This window comes from Podarcis tiliguerta (assembly GCF_965153285.1).
Source record: "Podarcis tiliguerta genome assembly, chromosome: 4".
In the NCBI taxonomy this organism is placed as follows: domain Eukaryota; kingdom Metazoa; phylum Chordata; class Lepidosauria; order Squamata; family Lacertidae; genus Podarcis; species Podarcis tiliguerta.
In genome coordinates this window covers 1,831,532-1,852,273 of record NC_139537.1, presented here as the reverse complement: position 1 = coordinate 1,852,273, position 20,742 = coordinate 1,831,532, and the positions used below count along the sequence as shown (strand labels likewise).

The window sequence follows — 20,742 nt, the reverse complement described above, 5'->3', positions numbered from 1 at the left end:
TTAAATTGATCAGGAGTTTTGGTCAAGGGGCGCTTTTGGCGAAGTGTGATATTGAATCGGCTTTCCGCCTTTTGCCGGTGCATATTTCAAGGTAAATATTATGTGGATAAGGCCAGGCCAATGGGCTCCTCTGTTGCCTGTTCGGCTTTCGAAACATTTAGCACCTTTTTGGGATTGGGCCTTAAGATGTAAAACAAATTCCATTGGGGTTACGCACTATTTGGATGACTTTCTCTTCATGGGGAGGTCCGGCTCCGGGGAATGCGCCTCACTGCTGGAGGCCTTTGCGGCCTTGGCGCAGGACTTGGGTGTTCCTTTCGCAGCGGAGAAAACAGAGGGATCCACTACTTGCATCACGTATCTGGGCATCGAGTTAGCTCAATCCTCCCGCTTACGTAGGGAAAAAATTGACAGCCTTAGGGAAATAATCCGGCCCACCCTTCTGCTAAAAAAGATTACCCTTCGGCAGATCCAGTCCCTATTAGGTCATTTTAACCTCGCTTGCAGGGTGATCTCCCCGGGACGCCCCTTCTGCACCCGCTTGGCCAGGCTGTCAGTAGGCCTCAATCATCCGCACCACAGGGTTAGACTCCCGAAATCGGTCAAGGAAGACCTGGAGGTTTGGGGGACCTTCTTAGATAATTATAGTGGAGTCTCGCTATGGCAGGATATTCTTAACTTAACTTCAGATTTTCAGGTCCAATCGGATGTGGCAGGGTCGCTAGGTTTAGGTGTGTACTTTAGGGGGTGATGGTGTGCTCAGCGGTGGCCAGCAGGATGGCAGGGTGAGGCTATCACGCGAGACCTGACTTTTCTCGAGTTTTTTCCGATAGTGGTCGCGGTGCACATCTGGACGCAGGAATTCCAAAACCGTCGGGTGTGCTTCAAAACCGACAACCAGGCGGTGGTAAAGATTTTGGAAAAGCAGTCTTCTCGATCTTCAAGGGTAGCGGCCCTTCTGCGGTCGTTCGTCCTCCGGTGCCTTGAGTATAATATAATCTTTTCTGCCAAATTTGTACCAGGAATCAATAATAACATTGCGGATGCCTTGTCTCGCTTTCAGATGTCTCGCTTCCGGTCGCTGGCACCTGGAGCGCAACTGTTGCCCGAACCCTTTCCGGAGCACCTGTGGAACGTTGGAGACGCAAAGTGATACAGGGAGTATTGGCGTCCGTCGCACCATCCACCCTCAGGTCTTATAAGAAGGCCTGGTGCGATTTCCTGGGTTTCAGGTCCGGGTCATCGGGGCTTGCTCCTAGCGTGCCACCGTCCTCCGACGACGTCTTAAGATATCTTTCTCACCTAGACGACCTGGGCCGAGCTCCCAAAACCTTAAAGATTCATGTAGCTGCCATTAGTTTCTTCTCCAAAGCTACATTCTCCAAAGCTACATTCTCCTCTGACCCGTGCAATGACTTCTTAGTCCGCAGGGCTATCAAGGGCTGGAGCAGGCTTCAACCTTCACGGGCTGGGGGCCGTAAGCCGATCTCTTATGCGCTATTGTCCAAAATCCGCACAAAGTTAAAATCCATCTGCTGGTCCAAGTATGAGGCCCGCATGTTTTCCGCTGCCTATTCGATTGCGTTTTTCGGCGCCCTACGGGTGGGCGAGGTTGTAGCCGAGGCTGGCGCAAACGGCTCAACACGCGGCCTCTTATTGGACGATGTGCAGCTATCAGAGGCGTCCATGACACTCAGGATACGCCAGTCAAAAACAGATCAGGCCGGCAGGGGGGTGTTTGTGAAGCTGGTAGCTTCTGCGGAGTCGGGTCCATGTCCGGTAAAGGACACCAGACGATTTCTCTACCTCCGGCCTCCCGGCCCAGGTCCTCTTCTGGTCCACCTAGACGGTTCCCCGCTTCTAAGGCATCAATTCACGAGGGTGCTCCGCAGAGCCATTGATTCCTGTGGGTTACCTGCCCAAGACTACGCAGCGCACTCCTTTCGGATCGGCGCTGCAACAACAGCCGCTCATTTGGGCTTGCCGGTGGATAGGATTAAGGAGATGGGCCGGTGGAAATCTGATGCATATAAAGCCTATATCCGCTAGATTACATTACATTAACCCCCCCACTTACCTGTCGCTTTCTTCTTTTCATCCTCAGCTGCTGCCAAAAAGATCGTGTGGATTTGCGGCCACAGTATCGTCCATTGGGCCCGTGCAAGGGCGTGTAGTTCCGGCCTCACTGTTAATCTTGGCCTACATCCGAGAGTCCGCTGTTTCTGGTTCATGAAATGGGGCATGCGTTGGCAGGAGCTTATGCCTATGTTGCGGGAGAAAGTGGCCTTGTTCGGCCCCCCCGACATCCTTATTGTCCAGCTAGGCAAGAATGACCTCGTTACCAGGAGTACGGCGGACTTGTCATGGAGTATAAGAACTGATTTGGGCGAGATTGCTGTCTTGTGTCCCGGGACTACCGTGTTTTGGTCCTCCCTCCTGAAGAGAATTGTGTGGCGAGGGGTGAAGTGTTGTATGGCCGTGGAGAAAATCAGAAAGACTTTGAACCGGGCCGTGTCCCGTTGGGTGCGCTGTCGGAATGGCCAAGTTATTGTGCATGATCGTATTCGGATTGGCAACATGGACTTGTATAGAGATGACGGGGTTCATCTCTCATACCTGGGGAATGACCTGTGGCTTGACAGCATCATCAGTAGCGTCAGGGATTGGTTGCAGCTGTGAGGGTATTGGCGGCGAGCCTTTGGCTCGGGTGGCGGTTAGGCATTGGATTATTGTGTTATGGTGTGTGGGAAGGCTAGGTGTGGCCATCGGCCTAAGCCTTCAATTTTGGGTATTCCGTTAAAGGAATCTGGGGGTCGTGTATTCCGTCCGATGCCCGCTTGGCGGGAGGCCATGGCACGACCCCTGGTGACGTCAGGGGAGAGCCTATAGTTGTATTATCATCAACAGGCTCCGCCCCCCTGGTGATTCAACCCCTGTGGTGGACATCCAATGCCTAAGCCAATACCTTTTTCACTGCTGTAACCAATAAAGTTGTGGCCTTTTCATGCCCATAAACCATATATCACGTGTCCTTGTGTGTTCATTTCCACGGGGCGGGGGTCGGGTCCTCGAACCACAACTTATATATAATGAGTTAAAGAAAATACTTAGATACACCTTTCCTAAAAAGCCAGAGGCCTTCTTACTAGGAATAATTGGGGACGAAATCAAAAAAGAAGATAAGACGTTTTTCCAATATGCTACGGCTGCTGCTAGAATATTAATTGCACAAAATTGGAAGAGCCCAAATAGCCCAACGATCAGAGATTGGCAAGCAAAATTATATGAGTATGTTGAGTCAGCAAAAATGACATAAAAAATTAGAAACCAAAAAAATACAAAGTTTGTTAATGATTGGAAAAAATTTATGGTATACATTGAAGGTAACTACAGAGACTTAAAAACCATAGCAGGTTTGATATAAGTCCTACGACGCGCAAACCAGTAACAATTAATAGCTGCAGAAAAGAAAGAACTTCTTATTAAGAAACCCGAAAATGGGAGGGTAGGAGGTCAAGGGAGGTGTAGGGAAAAGGTTTAAATATTTAAAAATATAATGCTTTAAGGAAAAGGACAAAAATGGTAATGAATGTCATTCCTGCGTTATGTATGGATATTGTTTATTAATCTGTTGATTAGTTCTGTTTTTTCTTTTTTCTTTTGATCTTTTTATTTTTTCTTTCTTAAGAGAAACTCAATAAAAAGAATTAAAAAAAAAAAAAAAGTTTTTAGTCCAAGATTTAAGGGCTATTTTAACTTATTCCCCACCAAAAAAAAAGAAAAAAATCCGTTGCAAATAATATCCAATAGTTCACAGTCCCAACTTCCCAGTCCAAAAGTATTTTAGCTTTAAATTTCTTAGTTATGTTGTAGAAAATGCTCAGTAATGAATAATGGCGTCGAGGGCTTCTCTTCCGTTTGGCAGTCTATTGTTCAATTCACAAATGAAAGTAAGGAAGCACCTCTATCTTAAAAAAAAAACCCCTCAGTTAAACAGAAAGCCTCCTTTTAAGCAATATTTATCTTCTGTTTCCCCCTATTTTTGAATTGCCTAAGATGTTACTTCAGGCAAGTCACTTTGTAACTTTAAAAGTATCTTATGGGGAAAAAGAAACAGTATCCGCCAGGGTGACTCACTTTCCTTTGATGCCGCTCTGCAAATGGTGCTGCGTCTTTGCCGATTTCGGGAGCCGGCTGAACTCGGGAGAGATCTTCTTTTGCTCCCTGGGACTTCCTTACTTGATCCCAAGTTGTTATTTGGATTTTAGTGCCGGGTTTCGATGTTTTTTGAGAGCGTAGCGCTTCCACGGCAAGCTCGGGGCTTCGCTATTTGGAGGTAGATAATGGCGTCCCTTGACCCGCTGGTCCGCTCCGCCGTTCTCTTCACTTCTACGAAGCTACCTGACGGCCGGGCGAACCGCTTCTGGTACCGCCGGGAACCTGACCTTCTGGACTCCCACCAGAGGTATTTTCGGGGGCTACTGCGCCCTGTAGCACCCCTAACTCCTCCAAAATAGCCCGGGATTTCCCTCTCGGAAAAATCCCCGCTTGCGACGCGATCGCGCTCCACCAGAAGTCCCCGCACCGTTTTAATCAGGCCTTTTTCTTAATGACATCTAATGCTATTTTGGGTCCCAAGCAGCTCCCGGGACTACAGTTTCCATCATCCCTCCCCATTGGTCCTGCTAGCTAGGGATGATGGGAGTTGTCCAAAAACAGCTGGAGAGCCAAGTTTGCTTTAAAGGGAAAGTGGGCTGGCCCTGTGACACCCTCTGCTGGCCAAAAGCACTGCCCCAGAATCTGAACCACCCCCAGTACTGCTAATTGGAATTTCTAGGTGCTTTCTGCACCACATAGAGTACCCAACAGAATTGTGTCTTTTATTTAATTTTTTTTAAACAATATTTATTGAACTTTTAAGAATTACATAGAAAAGAGAAAAAAGAGGAAAATAGAGAAAAGAAAGGAGGTAAGAAAAAAAAGAAAGATACAAAGATACAAAATTACATAATAAAGAGAAAAAACAAAATCAGAATACATCAAATACATCAAAACACAAAAAACACCAACACAATTAAAAAAAGAAAAAGAAAAACTCCTCCGATCTTTAACCTTATCTTTCATTGACTTATTTCCTCGACATCCTCACACCTCCCATTTTTGTATTCCAGTTAATAATTAAATCAGCAAATCCTTTCCATCTTTCACTGCTTTCTATCGTTTAGTTGTCTTAATTTATTTTAACCTTATGTTACCATCAAAATCTTAAAATTTACCTATACTTAAATCCTTATCATATTTCTACTAAAGTCATATAATTTCATTCCACCATTTCCCAACATTCCTTAATTATGCTATATTTTTCTAAAAAAATTCCCAATCTTCTTCCACCGCCTCTTCTCCCTGGTCTCGGATTTTGTCAGTCTTTTCTATCAGTTCCATATAGTCCATCAGCCTGGTGCTCTTCTACCCGAGGCTCTTAACTCTTCTCCCTGTCCTGTGTGCAGATTTCTTTTGATGCCAAAGATTAGGTCCCAAAGGGTTTCCATCTTAGCAGCTTCTTGATTCCGTCTCAGCAAGTTTGCCCATACTCCATATTCGAAGCTGTAGTCCAAAAGATGTTCCAGGACATACTCCAAAGACCCTTTGAGGCTAATGGGCTCCGCATCTCCAATCTCTCCCTCAGTGCCTCCCTCCATAGGGAAATCTGCCCAACTTCCCTTCTTCGGTCCAAGCGGGGCACCGTCTCTCCAAATCTGACTCTCAAGCTCCATCACCTCTGACTTCAGCTTATGTCCATCAAATTGTTTCTGTGGGGCCAAAACCTCCACTTGAGTTTCTTGAAATACAGAAGCAGTTTGTTCCATCATCTTCTCCAGAACTTGCCATTTCAAAGTGGGTTCCTGAGTCGCATCCCGAGTAATTCCTGTAAAAATGTTCACTTTTTGTTCCAAATCAGTTATATTTTGTCCCAAATTGCCAATTTTCTTTACCGTCAAGTCCTTCTTCTCATGTAGTTGTTCCAACAGAGCACTTATTTTGTAAAATGCATTCACTAGAACTTCTTGTTTTGCCATTCTTATCCAAGGTCTTTTCCAAGGTCACTTATTTCACACAGTCCTTAGTTCTTAGTGGAAAATTCCTTGATTCCACTTTGCTGTTACAACAGTTTCAAAGGCTCCCTCTATAGGAAACAATTTCTATTTGTATCTGTCCTTATAAATCCAAGTCCAATAACAAAGTTACCATTCAACTTTCAGTTACTTTTCTCCTTTTTAAGTGCAGAGGAAACAATGAAAAGGATATATATCTCTTATTCAACTGTCCATCAGGATGTATTCCATTCCCAGTAAATAATTTTCTCAAATCGTTGATCTTATTGACAGCCCGATCCCAGGCTCGAAACAGTGGTGAATTATCTCGTCTCGCTCACTTTCCTGCAGGTTTAAACAATCCATAAAAAATTCCCCCCTCTTCTGCTTCCAAGGGGGGTTCGATGTCTTAAATGATGAAAGTTTAATGTTTTACAAAATACTTTTCCCAGGCTTTAGCTTGCGACGTCTTTGCTTTGATCTGTTTACAAAACGGAAGGCGGACTTCCTGTTTAGACCTTCCCATTTCAATGCCAAATTACGATGTTTAAAAAATCCAATTTTCTCTTTTACTTACAAGTGGTTATTTAGAGTCCGAATGTCCACAGGAAAAGTCGACGCTTTCTGGCAACAGCAATGCAGCTTCACTCCTTGAAAGAAGTGGTTGATTCGCCACGTCGCTCCGGATCCCCGAAACCGGGTTTCCCCGCGAGTAGGGGAGGCGCAAAAGGTACCGGCCGAATCCCAAGTCCACGGGCTTCATCCGCCCGTGGTTTTTAGCAGGTCTCCGCCTCACCGTGGCGGTCAGACCCTAATTTTCAAGGAGCGGATTCCTCCCGATCAGAGGAAATCCGTCATTGCCAGAGGCGCCAACCCGGAAGTAGACTTGTGTCTTCTACTGGCAACACACATAGGAGAACAAATGAAAGACAAACACAAGGGGCAGGAAAAAACCTGGAAAGGGCCATACCAAATTGACATCTGGTGTGAAGAGGTCACTTACCCCACTGCTGAACAATGCCACAGGTAGAGGAGATGGAATGCTAGAAGTGTTCTCCAGGGCAAGGGGAGCTGCTTGGAAATTGAACTATGGGCTCAAAATATTACTTTTTTAAAAAGTCACTGCCATTATAGGCATTGCCATTCAAATGGCATGCATGCATCATGTGATTGATTGTGCAAGGCCCCCCACCAATATCTTATTCAAGGAAGGGGGCTTATATTACATTAATAGCTAAACCAGATTCAGATAAACTAGATATAAGGAATTATAGACCGATATCATTGCTTAATAATGACTATAAAATCTTTGCGGAGATAATGGCGACTAGATTAAAGAAGTACCTAGCAAACTCTATCCATAAAGACCAAGCAGGATTTCTCCCTAATAGGCAACTAAAAGATAATGTTAGACATATAATAAACATTATTGAATATCTAGATTTTAGGATTGATATTCCTGCAGCATTGATTTTTATTGACGCTGAAAAGGCATTCGATAACGTATCATGGGAGTTCCTGTTAAAATGTATGGAGAGGGCAGGAATAGATGGGCCTTTTATGAAAGGGATAAAAGAGATTTATTCAACACAAAGAGCCAAATTAATCGTAAACAATAATTTATCTAATTCATTCAAGATATCGAAGGGCACAAGACAAGGATGCCTTCTGTCCCCCCTCTTATTTTTAATGGTTCTAGAGGTACTCACAAACAAGATAAGGAAAACATCAGAAGTAGCAGGAATCAAAATTGGTGTAAAAGAATATAAATTAAAGGCTTATGCCGACGATTTAGTCATATCCCTCGAAGATCCAGTAGGTGGCATCGGTAAAATTTTAGAAATATTAGAAGAATTCGGGGAAGTATCTGGTTTCAAATTAAATAAAATTAAAACTAAGATGTTAACAAAGAATCTGGACGAAGAACAAAGAAAACAGCTAGAGTTACAAACAGGAATAAAGGTTGTGAAAAAATTAAAATATTTGGGTATCTGGATTTCAACGAAAAATATAAATTTAGTAGAAAATAACTATATTAAGACCTGGAATGAGATAAAAAAAGATTTAGACACATGGTGTAGGTTAAAGCTATCCTGGTCAGGAAGGATGACTGTAATTAAGATGTGCGTACTGCCGAGACTGCTGTTTTTATTTCAAAACATTCCTGCGATCAGAGGTATCACGAGGTTTAAAGATTGGCAGAAAACCCTGTCCAGATTCATCTGGCAGGGGAAAAGAGCAAGAATTAAATTTAAAATCCTCACTGACCGTAGAGAGAGAGGAGGGTTTGCTGTCCCAAACCTGAAACTATATTATGAGGCTTTGTGCCTGTGTTGGATCAAAGAATGGATTACTTTAAACAATACCGACCTGTTAAATTTAGAAGGATTCAACACCAGGTTTGGCTGGCACGCTTACTTATGGCAGGATAAAGGGAAGATACATAGGGGTTTTTCAGACCACATTATTAGAGGAGCGTTACTGGAGGTATGGGACAGAAACAAAAGATTTTTAGAAAAAAGCACCCCATGGTGGTTATCACCCATTGATATTCTAACGATTAAAAAACCAAATATGGAAGAGCAAAGATGGACCTATGAAGACCTCCTGGTTAGATCGGATAAAGGTTGGAAGATTAGAAGATATGAGGATCTAAAAGATAAGCTAGTAAGTTGGTTACAATTCCATCAAATAAACGCTTTATGGAACGAACATAAAAAGATAGGAATAAATGAGAAAAAAACGAAATTCCAGGTGGAAATAGTGGAAGGAACAACCAAACTTTTATCCAAAATGTATGGTCAACTATTGGAATGGGACACTAAAGATGAGGAGGTGAAGGAGGTTATGATTAAATGGGCTATAGACCTGGGACATAATTTAGAATACGATAGATGGGAACAACTTTGGAAAATAGATATGAAATTTACAGCCTGTGTGGGACTCAGGGAGAACATGGAAAAAATGATGTATCGCTGGTACGTCACTCCAGTAAAATTGGAAAAAATGTATAAGACCGGGGACAAGAAATGCTGGAAGTGCAAAGCAAAAGAGGGTGATTTCTACCATATGTGGTGGACATGTGTAGAGGTGAAAAGGTTTTGGGGACTTATTTATGAGGAATTAAAAAAGATCTTGAAATACACTTTCCCCAAGAAACCTGAGGCTTTTTTGTTAGGTATGGTCGGTGAGGAAATTAAAAAAGAAGATAAGACAATGTTTCAGTACGCAATGGCAGCAGCCAGAATATTGTTGGCGCAGAACTGGAAAACCACCAACATTCCAACTATTAAAGAATGGCAGATCAAATTATTCGAATATATAGAATTAGCAATGATGACACAAAGAATCATGCATCAAAAAAGTAAAAAAAAATTATTAATGATTGGAACAAATTCTTAACATATACAGAAAAAAACTTAGGTAATATTAAAATTACAGTAGGTGATATATAAAATCTGTGAAGTGGAGATATAGAAAGAGAGAATGGAGACCGTAGAAAGGTAGGATGATTAAATAACCTAGACCGGGATGAAGGGAAACACCTTTCTTTTTGATCTTTATCTTTTATATTTTTTCTTTCTTTTTTCGGTACTATTTGTACGTTATGATTTCCTTTTGGATCTTCTATTATGTATGTATGTATGATTTGTTTGGAAAAACTTAATAAAAAGAAAATGAAAAGAAAATAATATCTTATTCAATTCGGCACCACTGGGTTGGGTGGTTTCCCAGTTTAAAAAATACATAAATTGCCTCCCTTTGCACATGTTCCATAGAATCATAGAGTTGGAAGAGACCACAAGGGCCATCGAGTCCAACCCCCTGCCAAGCAGGAAACACCATCAGAGCACTCCTGACATATGGTTGTGAAGCCTCTGCTTAAAGACCTCCAAATAAGGAGACTCCACCACACTCCTTGGCAGCAAATTCCACTGTCGAACAGCTCTTACTGTCAGGAAGTTCTTCCTAATGTTTAGGTGGAATCTTCTTTCTTGTAGTTTGGATCCATTGCTCCGTTTCCGCTTCTCTGGAGCAGCAGAAAACAACCTTTCTCCCTCCTCTATGTGACATCCTTTTATATATTTGAACATGGCTATCATATCACCCCTTAACCTCCTCTTCTCCAGGCTAAACATGCCCAGCTCCCTTAGCCGTTCCTCATAAGGCATCGTTTCCAGGCCTTTGACCATTTTGGTTGCCCTCCTCTGGACACGTTCCAGTTTGTCAGTGTCATTCCTGAACTGTGGTGCCCAGAACTGGACACAGTATTCCAGGTGAGGTCTGACCAGAGCAGAATACAGTGGCACTATTACTTCCCTTGATCTAGATGCTATACTCCTATTGATGCAGCCCAGAATTGCATTGGCTTTTTTAGCTGCCGCGTCACACTGTTGGCTCATGTCAAGTTTGTGGTCAACCAAGACTCCTAGATCCTTTTCACATGTACTGCTCTCAAGCCAGGTGTCACCCATCTTGTATTTGTGTCTCTCATTTTTTTTTTTTTCCCCCAAGTGCAATACTTTACATTTCTCCCTGTTAAAATTCATCTTGTTTGTTTTGGCCCAGTTCTGTAATCTGTCAAGGTCGTTTTGAAGTGTGATCCTGTCCTCTGGGGTGTTAGCCACCCCTCCCAGTTTGGTGTCATCTGCAAATTTGATCAGGATTCCAGCTTGTCAATATCCTCATTTATGCTTTTTAAAATTTATTTGCCCTTCATCTGAAGGTTTTACAATATAAAGATACAGGATGAAAGCATGGCTTTCTCAAAAATAAGCCTAGCCAGAGAAATCTCTCCTTTTCTTTTCTTTTTTGGATGGAGTTGCGAACTTTGTTGATCAGGAGACTGCTGTGGAAATAGTGCATCTTGATTTCAGTAAGGCTTTTGAGAAAGTCCTCTGTGGTATTTATGTGAGGAAGCTGGTAAAATGAGACTGAATGAGGTAGCTGTTAGGTGGATTTGACTGACCGAACCCAAAGAGGACTCCTTCATGGGTCCTCCTCATCCTGGGGAAAAGTGACCAGAGGGGTGCTGCAGGGTCCTGTCCTGGGCCCGTTGTTGAACAACGTCTTTATAAATGACATGGATGAAGGAACTGAGGGGATGCTCATCGCATCTGCAGACGACACCAAACGGATCATAATGGCACCCTCTCTCTTCTTCAGCAACAGACAGGGAGACAAAGAACAGTGCAAAAGCACAGCAGAGCGGAAGAGATAAGACTGACTTCCGTTCTTACTCTTTCCAATCCTAGGAAAGTAAACAGGGGCATGTGACATACTAGCCACATATCCAGCAACCGGAGGAGTAAATTGCTAACACACCACACATGATTGCAGGTGATATAAGTAAAAAAACCTGCACAGTCCTTTTGTAGGTTCTCTATCGGTAGGAGAAAATAGCAGAGACCAACCAGAGAATATTGAAAAGCAAAGCAGCCAGTAAGCCTGTTGTTTACTAACTGTTGCAACCGGATTCTCCTCCACATGCAGGAGAGAGGAGGAGGACCCTGAGCCATGCATGCAGGCCCTTATATAGACATTTTTAATTGCCCACCCTGGAGTCCAAGACCACCCCCAGAAACATCATACATACATCACAGAAGAGGTGTGGCCCAAAACTACCCCCCAGATGCATCATACCTACGTCACAGAAAAAGGGGTGTACAACAGAAATCTGAGTGCGTTGTTTTTACCTTGTCTGCCAGGTTACCTGTTAATGGTCACTTGACTGAATTACCTGGGGAGCCTGGACATTCTTTTGTAATGATAATACTTAATTCCTGAGCCAGGTCACAGTCTCACCCTATTCACACCTTAAATGTGCCCTTAAGGCAGGATTTGTGAGGACAGAGACAGTGGGGAGGTTTCTGCATTTCCTTCCACCTTGTAGAGAAATATTTGAGGTGAGTAAAAGAGTCAAAATGGCTTTAGGGCTTTTCCTGTGGGTTTTGGACATGTGGTTTATATATTTATATATGTATTTGCTTGGTACATTTAGGAACATTTATATAATATATCCTAAAAAATTATTTTAACAATTCCCCCCTTTGGGGCTATAATTTTTTCTAAAAAAAAATTGCCCCGCAGATAATAATCTGGTTTGTTGTAAATGGATGCCTTCATGTAAATCTTAAGAGACTTGCATGTCAGGCCTCTTGAGAGCCAGCGTGGTGTGGTGGTTAAGAGTGGTGGACTCGTAATCTGATGAACCAGGTTCGCTTCCCCGCTCCTCCACATGCAGCTGCTGGGTGACCTTGGGCTAGTCACACTTCTCTGAAGTCTCTCAGCCCCACTCACCTTATAGGGGGGTTTGTTGTGGGGGAGGAAGGGAAAGGAGAATGTTAGCTGCTTTGAGACTCCTTCGGGTAGTGATAAAGCGGGATACCAAATCCAAACTCCTCCTCCTCCTCCTCCTCCTCCTCCTCCTCTTCTTCTTCTTAAGGCTATTTGCAAGTGTAGCAGTGCACATAGCTGGACATAGGCTATCACATAAAAAAATAATACAGTTGAAGTGTAAGGTTCATAAATATGTAAGAAAAGACAGGTATACGTTCCTTTTGTGTGTGTATATATGTGACTGAAACATCAATCTATTTTACAAGATGTACTATATATAGATATATAATGTATTGTAAGGATATTAATAAAGCTGGGGGGAGAGTAAAGCGTGAGACAAGGGGGAGGAGCCGCCAGAATTTGGCATCATACAGGACAACACCACCATTTGAGATGCCACGATCCGCCATTGCTCTGACCTCTAGGGTGTGTCCTTTTCTTACCCAGCACCCCAATCTCTGTGCAACCAGAAACTCCAGGGGTGCTTCTCCTTACCTGGGGTTTAGTTTTCTGGGAACAAAGGTTAGCAGAGACTATGGAGTCTTCAGGATACCTGGTTACCATCTCTGATGCCATCCAGACACTTACGTCAAGCAGGAGGAGGAGGTGCGGAGCATTGGGGGTCTCTGTCAGAGCAGATGATGGAAGTGCCACTTCGCTTCCTGTGGGAGACGCCCATTTCATTTTTTTTATAAATAATTTTTATTAACCGACCAATCAAATCAAATCAAATCAAATCAAATCACATAAATTCCAAATTACAAAGCCGAATTTTAAATTTTTGTTGGGGGTACCCATATTTCAAGTTCCGAAGGGGATCCAATCATCTTCTTGCTGCTGCATTAATGTCCACAAATCTTTCCAAATAATGTTCATAATTCTATCCAGTCCTATCTTGCTGTTTCCCACATCTCATCTTGTTATTTTCATATATATTTTTTCTCTTTGTGACCTCTTCTGATAATCTGATAAGCAGGTAAAAACAAGTTGTAATCCTGTGTGAATTGTTCCATTCGTCCAATAGCCATATCGAGATGGTTTCCATATATCATCACTTCCTTAAATAAAAGCACTATTTCCATCATTAATCTTCACAAATCTGTCGCCTTCTTTAGTCCTCTGAGGAGGTTCACCTGCAGTATGAAAACAAATCCATTCCTCCTCCCAGACATAAATCTTTCGACAGAACTTGCCAAAATGGCGACACCACAGAGTCCCTGGGCTTCGTTTACCATCTCTGATGCCATCAGGACTCTTACGTTAAGCAGGAGAAGGAGGTGCGGAGCATTGGGGGGTTCTGTCAGAGCAGATGATGGAAGTGCCACTTCACTTCCTGTGGAGGACGCCCATGTTCAAGCCAGCAGGTCCACGAAGGGGAAGGAGGCAAAGAGAAGAGATTTTGAGTCCTGAGTGCAGATGTGGAAGTATGTGAAGAGGAAGAAGAAAGAGCCATGTCAAGACAAGTCAAGACCAACGGTTACAAACCTTCCTGTTCAGCTGCTTTTCATCTCCAGGAGTGCCTGAAACGTCCTGTGGACTATTGCACTGCAGAGGTCGGAGGAGAAGTTTGGACTATGGGGCGCTTGTCAAAACACCCCAGGTTGTCCTGAAAGAGAGCAGAGGAGGAAATTCAGGTCCTTCCGGGGGCATCAGGAGGGCACCTCTGACCTCAAACTCCAGGCTTGGCTTGCCCATCCCTGACAGTTCCCTCTTGGGGTCCCTTACAGAATCAAAATGGACTCTGCAGTGCAATTCTTGGGCAGCTGGGTGGTCCAAAGGCCCCCCAGTGCTGCTGCCTCCAAGACTGTGATCACCTGGAGCAGGAAAAGTAAAGAGGACTAAGGACAGACCTCCGTGTCTTCTCATTCTTTTCCTTTAGGATGACCTGGAAAGAGAGGAGCAGAGGGGAGAGAGCGACTCAGGAGCCCCAATGGGTGGGGGGGGTGTTTGTGTCTGTGCGGGGGGGGGGGAGAGGAAGGTCGTGGAGTCTTCCTTGGGCTGGACTAGGAGGACCTGGGAGAGCAGGGTTCGAATCCCCACTCAGCCATGGAGCTCCCTGGTGGACCTTGGGCCAGCCTGGCCTACTTTGCAGGGCTGCTGGGAAGATAAAAATTGGTGGCAGGGAGAACCATGAAGGCCACTTTGAGCCCCTGGGAGGAAAGTGGGCTACGAATGTCATAATAAAAGCGGATGATGAGAGGGGAAAGAAAAGGGGAAGGGAGGGAAAGAGGGTGGAGGAGCTGAGCTCTCTGGAGAAGACAGGCCGGGTCAATTTCCAGAGAGCCAAGACTGTGCAGGATTCACCCCCCCAGGAGACCCCCCCCAGGAGACCAAGACCAAGGGAAAGAATCCTACTTACAGCCTGCCCATTTCGTCCAGGGGAAAAAATCCCACCTTGCTCTCTGAACTAGCTATCTAAAATCCCTAGCACCATGGGAAACCGGGGCATGGTGGCAATGTCCAAGGTGCGCACCTCCCGGTGCTGCTGGTGACACAGGACCAAGGGCTGAGTCTCCTGAGTAACGGCAGCCGAGCCCAGGAGCCGTTCGGCAATTGCCTCCACCTGTACCGGTTCTGGCTTGTCCTGGAGTGGCACCTGATGACGGGCATCAAAGGCAGAATCCATATAGGAGCGGGTTGCCCCTGAATCTACCAGAGTGTGAGTGAGAATCCAGGTCCCGCCAGAGGGGGTATAGACGCACCCGAACCATGAGGTGTTGCAATTCCACCGGTGAGGGCCCATCATGCGATGTTTGGGACCCCAGGCAGCCTGGGCCATCGGCTACTGGGGTTGGCCATTTCCCTGTGACCGGCGTTTTCTTGGGACAGGATTGGGCATAGTGTCCACTCCCGCCGCAGCAGAGACACAGGTTGCCCTCCAGACGGCGAGTCTTCTCCGAGGGGGAGAGGCGAGGCCGCGCTGCCCCGAGCTGCATTGGCTCCTCCTGCGACTTGGCTGTGGCCGTGGAACTGCTGGGAAGGACCGGAACCGGGAGCCGGGCGCCTGAGCCTGGCGATGGTCCTCCAACCGATCGTCTATCTGCAGTCTCCGTTGAATGAGGGCGTCCAGCGTGGCGGGGCGATCCATCGCGGCCAGCTGGTCCAGTATCTCATCCGAAAGCCCCTAGAGATACTGGTCCTGAAGGGTGGAGTCATTCCAGGAGAAGTCCTGTGCCAACAGCTGAAATTCTGGGGTGTAGGCAGCCACTGTGTACTTGTCCTGTTTCAACTGCCGAATCGCCCGATTGGCTTAACTCTCCTTCTGAGGGTTGCCGAACGCGGTTTCCAGATGGTTGCAAAACCCTGTATAGTCTGTCAGCAAGAGAGAGTCTTCCCGGAGCAGCGGCAATGCCACCTTGGCCGCCCGGTCCTTCAGTAAGTGCACCTTGGTTCCGGGCTCACCCCTGAATATACAGCTTGGCCTGGGCAAGAAACATGGGAAAGCTGGCCGGGGACCCATTGAATTTCTCTGGCAGGGCCACTGGGTACTTGCCAGAAGCTGGGGCGTCCGGACCAGGAGCTGGTAAGGTATCCAAACACTGCTGAAGCGCTGTAGCTGCATTGCTTAGCTGCTGAACGGTGTGGGTCAAGACCTGGTTTTCCTGAGCCAATGGCACCAGCACAGCCGCCTGGTCAGCCATGGCTTCTGGTTCCTCCTGAACGCACCCCAAAGAAGGGGGAGTGTGGGTGTGGCGGGAGCAAACTGTGCTGGTCCCGTGGGTTACCCGAGAGGCTAGATCCAAGTCAGGTCCGTGGTCAAATGTGCAACGTGGAGGCAGTCCGTAGTAGCTGAAGCTGGGTGCAGGGCAGGGAGTTGGGTGAAGTCAGGAACAGGCTTGCAAGCAGGGAGCCAGGGCGGGTCAGGAGCTCAGGCAGGAACTAGCAAAAAACAATGTAGGGCGGCCCCAATCCTCTGGTGACTCGCCTCTCTAACCCTGAGCCTCTGCAGCTCAGGAGTGGCTGGAGGGTTACCGGACCCAGAGGCAACCTCAGCTTTCTCTGACGGGGCTGAGAGTGGAGCACCTGCAAGCAATGGGTCCTCCATCACCTCAGGAGCCAGAGCAGACTCAGCTGGTGCCCGCACCTGAGGATCCAGCACAGGTGAGGACCCTTCAGGCTCATGCCCCAGCCCTGGCTCAGCTGGTTCTGGAGGCGGGGAAGAGTATTGTTTATGTGAATACACAGCCGGTTACGTCTTGTGTGTTTGTCCATTCCAGGAACAGCATTCCTGACCCAGATTTTCACAGGAAGGCCCCAAGATGATTCCCCTTTCAAACAGGATACGTGAACCTAGGCCAGTAGGGTCCTCCTCTCCGGGAGACGGACAACCCCTTCCCCAAAGCCCCTCCCTCCCCCACTTCCCCATCACTCACCAGGATGGCTTTGGCCGTCTCCTGCTTGGAGCAGTTCTGGGTTCAGAGCCCCCTGAGCTGAGCTGCCTGGCATTTCTGAATCCCCTCCGGCAGGTACAGCTGGTCTTCCTCCAGCAGGTGAAAGGCAAAAGTTATGCTGTTAGTTCCTCACGAAGGGAGGGCTTCTCCACATCTGAGAGTGCAGAGTGGGGGGCAAGGAGGGCAGGTCTGAGTCCCTGATCTGGTTCTCTCCAATACTCACCCCTGGGAGAGGGATGTGCAACCGCAGCACATCTGCAAAGAGAAGGGCATGGGGACAGGTGAGTCCGTCCCTGAGCACCTCGCAAGGCTATTCCAAGAGTTTCCTCCTGGGTTCCAAGTCCTACTGCTGGGGAGGAGGGACATCCCAAGCCTTGGGGACCAATCCTGCCCTTCTTCAACCAGAATGTGGCTCCCCAGGTCAGGGATAGGCAAACTAAGGGTTGGGGGCCAGATGCGGCCCAATCGTCTTCTCAATCCAGCCCGCGGATGATTCGGGAATCAGCATGTTTTTACATGGGTAGAATGTGTGCTTTTATTTAAAATGCATCTCTGGGTTCTTTGTGGGGTATAGGAAATGGTTCACCCCCCCAAAAAAAATATATAGTCTGGCCCCCCACACATGGTCTGAGGGACGGTGGACCGGCCCACAGTTGAAAAAGGTTGCTGAGCCCTGCCCCAGGCTTACAAGATGATCAATATCCAGTTCCACCCCACCCTTTTAAAATTTAAATCTCAAAACAGATCCCAACTTTCAGAGCATGTAAATCACATGAGTGGAAAGACCGCTGCTCCACTCACAGAAATAGGACTATACTTCCTTCTCCCACCTTTAAAGTAAACTGTCCATGTAAGAAAAGAGAATTGACCCAAGTCTGCCTTCCTCCGCCAACCTCAGCTCCTCTCTTCAAGTCAAAAGACAACATTTCACCGTCCCCGGGCAAAACCCCCTGGCCTTTCATTGGTACAGCTGCCACCACGCCAGTGGCCTTTACTGCAGCGTGACACAGGGACTGACTGAGCGGGCGGCGAGATGCTTTCAGCCTCGGGCACTTGGTGGGTTCTGAAATGGCCGTGCAGGCCAGATTCACGACCCTGGCGGGCTGGATTCAGCCCACAGGCCATAGTTTGAGGACCCCTGGCCTACACTGACTGGCAGCAGCTCCGCAGAGTTTCAGGCAGGGATTTTGTCCAGCCCTTGCAGGAGATGTCAGGGGTTGACCTTGGGACATTCTGCATGCCAAGCAGCTGCTCTAGGGCTCCCCATATTTCCCTGCACTTTCAACGTTATGCTATTAGCAACCGTGGAGATTCCACCTCCCTCTTTTGAAAGGAGAAAACTCACCTGATCAATAGTAATAGTGATGATGATGATGATGATGATAATTTACAATACAATAGTTCATCAAATATTAAAAGCTTCCCTAAATATAATAACAACAGTAACCATCCATTTTCAGTCCATTGAATTAGCAATTAGGCATTTCTGGAAAAGGGAATGGCATACTTTTGTATATTAGTATAAAAAGCATGCATAGGAAAGTATTACTCATTTATGATGAGAATGGGATTTATTTATTTTGAACTTTGCTTGGTTCCTCCTTGGCAGCCAGTGCGATTGTTTCAGCAGGGCTAGAACTCAGGACCGGCTGCCTTGAGGGACATCTAAGAGCAGTTGGGCAGGGGAAAGGTCTCCCTTGGGAGGTGGTGGACTCTCCTTCCTTGGAGGTTTCTCAGCAGAGATCGGACGGCCATCTGCCATGGATGCTTTAGCTGAGATTCCTGCATTGCTGGGGGTTGGACTAGATGACCCTGGGATCCCCTCCTATCTCTCCACTCCGGAATTCTAGGAGGAGCTTCCTTGCCTCCTGCAAAGCCCTTTCCCCTGCAAGCTCTTCCTCTGGTTTCTGGCCAAGGGAGGGAGATGCTCAGAGTCCAGCCAAGAGCCTCATCCCCAAAAGGATATCTGGGCATTGGAGTAGCCAGGGGGGCAGCTGCCCCCCGAAATGCATAAGAAATAATAGGAATCTGAGGTTCTGCCAAGCGAGAGAGGGCTGAGCTGGGTGGACTCGGCTTGGCAAGGGTTAAAGGGAACCGAGCTGCCTTCCTAGAGAGGACAGGAAGCAAGGGGGGGAGGTCCTCCAGAGCGAAGGCCCCTCCCTCCCCCGTCTTTCATGCAAGGAAGGGGGGTGTTGCTTTGTGTCTCTGCTGCAAGGTCTGCATCGCTGTCCCCTCCTGGGATCTGGTGAGTCTCCTCTCTCTCCCCCCAGAGGGTGCAGTGGGGAGAGGGGGGGGGGTCCCCAGGGCTGCAGCAGGGGAGGATTCCTGGGGGGCCTGGTCAGGGAGGGGCCAGGTCTGCAACGCTCTCCTTCCTGCAGATCAGAGGGTCCCAAACTCATTTGGCCTTCCGCCCCCCCCCTTCAGAAAAGATCTCCCTTCTTCAAACAAAGGAGTCCCTGGGACTTTAACTCTGTGTGACATCGCTCAGCCTCATTGCACAACAGAGGAAATATGTGCAAATGGTTTTCCAAAGCTGGACGAGGAGGTGGACTAGCCCCCCCCCAAAAAAAAGGTGGGAGAGAAAGGCCAGGGATAAAGAGAGGGGTCCCAGCCCATAGCCTGGCTGCTGCATTGGGGAGGAGTTTCCCAGTGTCTCCCAGGGCAGCTCCCCACGGAGGCCAGTGCAGCAATCCCCTCGCACCCAGAGCAGGGCATCCCAGGACCACATCCTCTCTGGCCCAAAGGGATTGTTGCTGGAAATGGGCGCTGCTACTCACTGAGCCTCCGGCGACCTTGGCATCAATGGCTGTGCGTGTGTTAAAATATCTAAGAGAATAATAATAGTCATCATAATAATAGATTACCCACCTAAATTGCAAGGGATATGTCTTTGGCCCCACCCACTTGGCCCTCAGGGGATTGGCCAGATACATACCTGGCCCTCAGACCATAGAAAAAGGGACACCACCCCAGGAGTCTGTCTTGAGAGTGGCAGAGATTGCAGAAAAGGAGACAGAAGCAGGGGAGTGGGTGTAGGTGTGGGGGGCAACAACTGAGGACCCCTAGGTGAGGACCCCCACTAGAGCCAAGCATCCATTATTCAAAAGATACAAATGACTCCCCTGTCAGTCAGTTCTGACTTCATGCACTGACTGGAAAGCAGCAGAAAGCAGGTTGATTAATCTCACAGAAATCCCTTCAGTTGCCTCCACAATTTGCATTGCTTGAAGGCTAGAGACATATTTATTCTCCTCTTACTCCTCTTTCCCCCAAAAAAGATAGCTAATGGTCTGGGATGTGGTGCAGTCCAGCCCTAGTTCCCAGCAAGACTCATCCATGCTTGCTCAGGGAATCTTTTTCTTCTACTGACCTACAAATTCTGTAACAGAACAATTTATTTGCTTTGTAGGATTTGCTAGAGCTTTTCATTAAGACAGGCAGAACTTGGCAGAAGACCAAAGGGTTCCTTCCAATCTCTCAGAGGCTCCCTCAGAGCACAGATGGATGAGCAAGATTCAGCTGGCCCTGAAGCAGGAAGATGCCATGCCATCCAAACTGGGAGCTGTGGGGGATTCTGGGAAAACTCTGTGCAGAAGATCCTGGGTGAGGAGGACTCCTTCCGCTCAGAGGTGCAGAGCCAACTGTTGTGGCAGTTCTGCTGCCAGGAGGCCAAAGGACCCCGAGAGGTTTGCAGCCAACTCTACCACCTTTGCCACCAGTGGCTGAAGCCGGAAAGGCACACGAAAGCTGAGATGCTGGACCTGGTGATTTTGGAGCAGTTCCTGGCTGTCCTTCCACCGGAGATGGAGAGCTGGGTGAGGGAATGCGGAGCGGAGACCAGTTCCCAGGCGGTGGCCCTGGCCGAAGGTTTCCTCCTGAGTCAGGCAGAGGAGAGAAAGCAGGTGAGAGAGACTTTCCTC

At 47.1% G+C, this 20,742-nt stretch overlaps 2 protein-coding genes and 1 long non-coding RNA gene across 8 annotated transcripts in view; all 3 read left to right on the top strand.

Moving 5' to 3' along the window:
* LOC310675486 (uncharacterized protein) overlaps positions 1–20,742 on the top strand; it is a 448,115-nt gene that overhangs the window by 384,049 nt on the left and 43,324 nt on the right. Inside the window, exons 1-2 of one of the 6 annotated variants that reach the window (XM_083436142.1) lie at positions 18,983–19,067; positions 20,232–20,724. The exons of 4 other annotated variants lie outside the window; for them this stretch is intronic. In XM_083436142.1, coding sequence (XP_083292268.1) covers positions 20,323–20,724 — 402 coding nt within the window. In that variant the 5' untranslated portion in view covers positions 18,983–19,067; positions 20,232–20,322. Of the gene's footprint in view, positions 1–18,982; positions 19,068–20,231; positions 20,725–20,742 lie in introns of those variants that run through there. One more of the 6 variants, XM_083436143.1, reaches the window with a different exon arrangement.
* LOC310675865 lies at positions 12,989–14,280 on the top strand. Its single transcript, XR_014510257.1, has 2 exons — positions 12,989–13,037; positions 13,706–14,280. It is a non-coding gene; the product is annotated as an uncharacterized lncRNA (long non-coding RNA).
* Positions 18,306–20,742, top strand: part of LOC310675570 (uncharacterized protein) — a 68,733-nt gene continuing 66,296 nt past the window's right edge. Inside the window, exon 1 of the mRNA XM_083436442.1 lies at positions 18,306–19,037. The gene's annotated coding sequence lies outside the window, so the exon portion shown is untranslated. The remainder of the gene's footprint in view (positions 19,038–20,742) is intronic.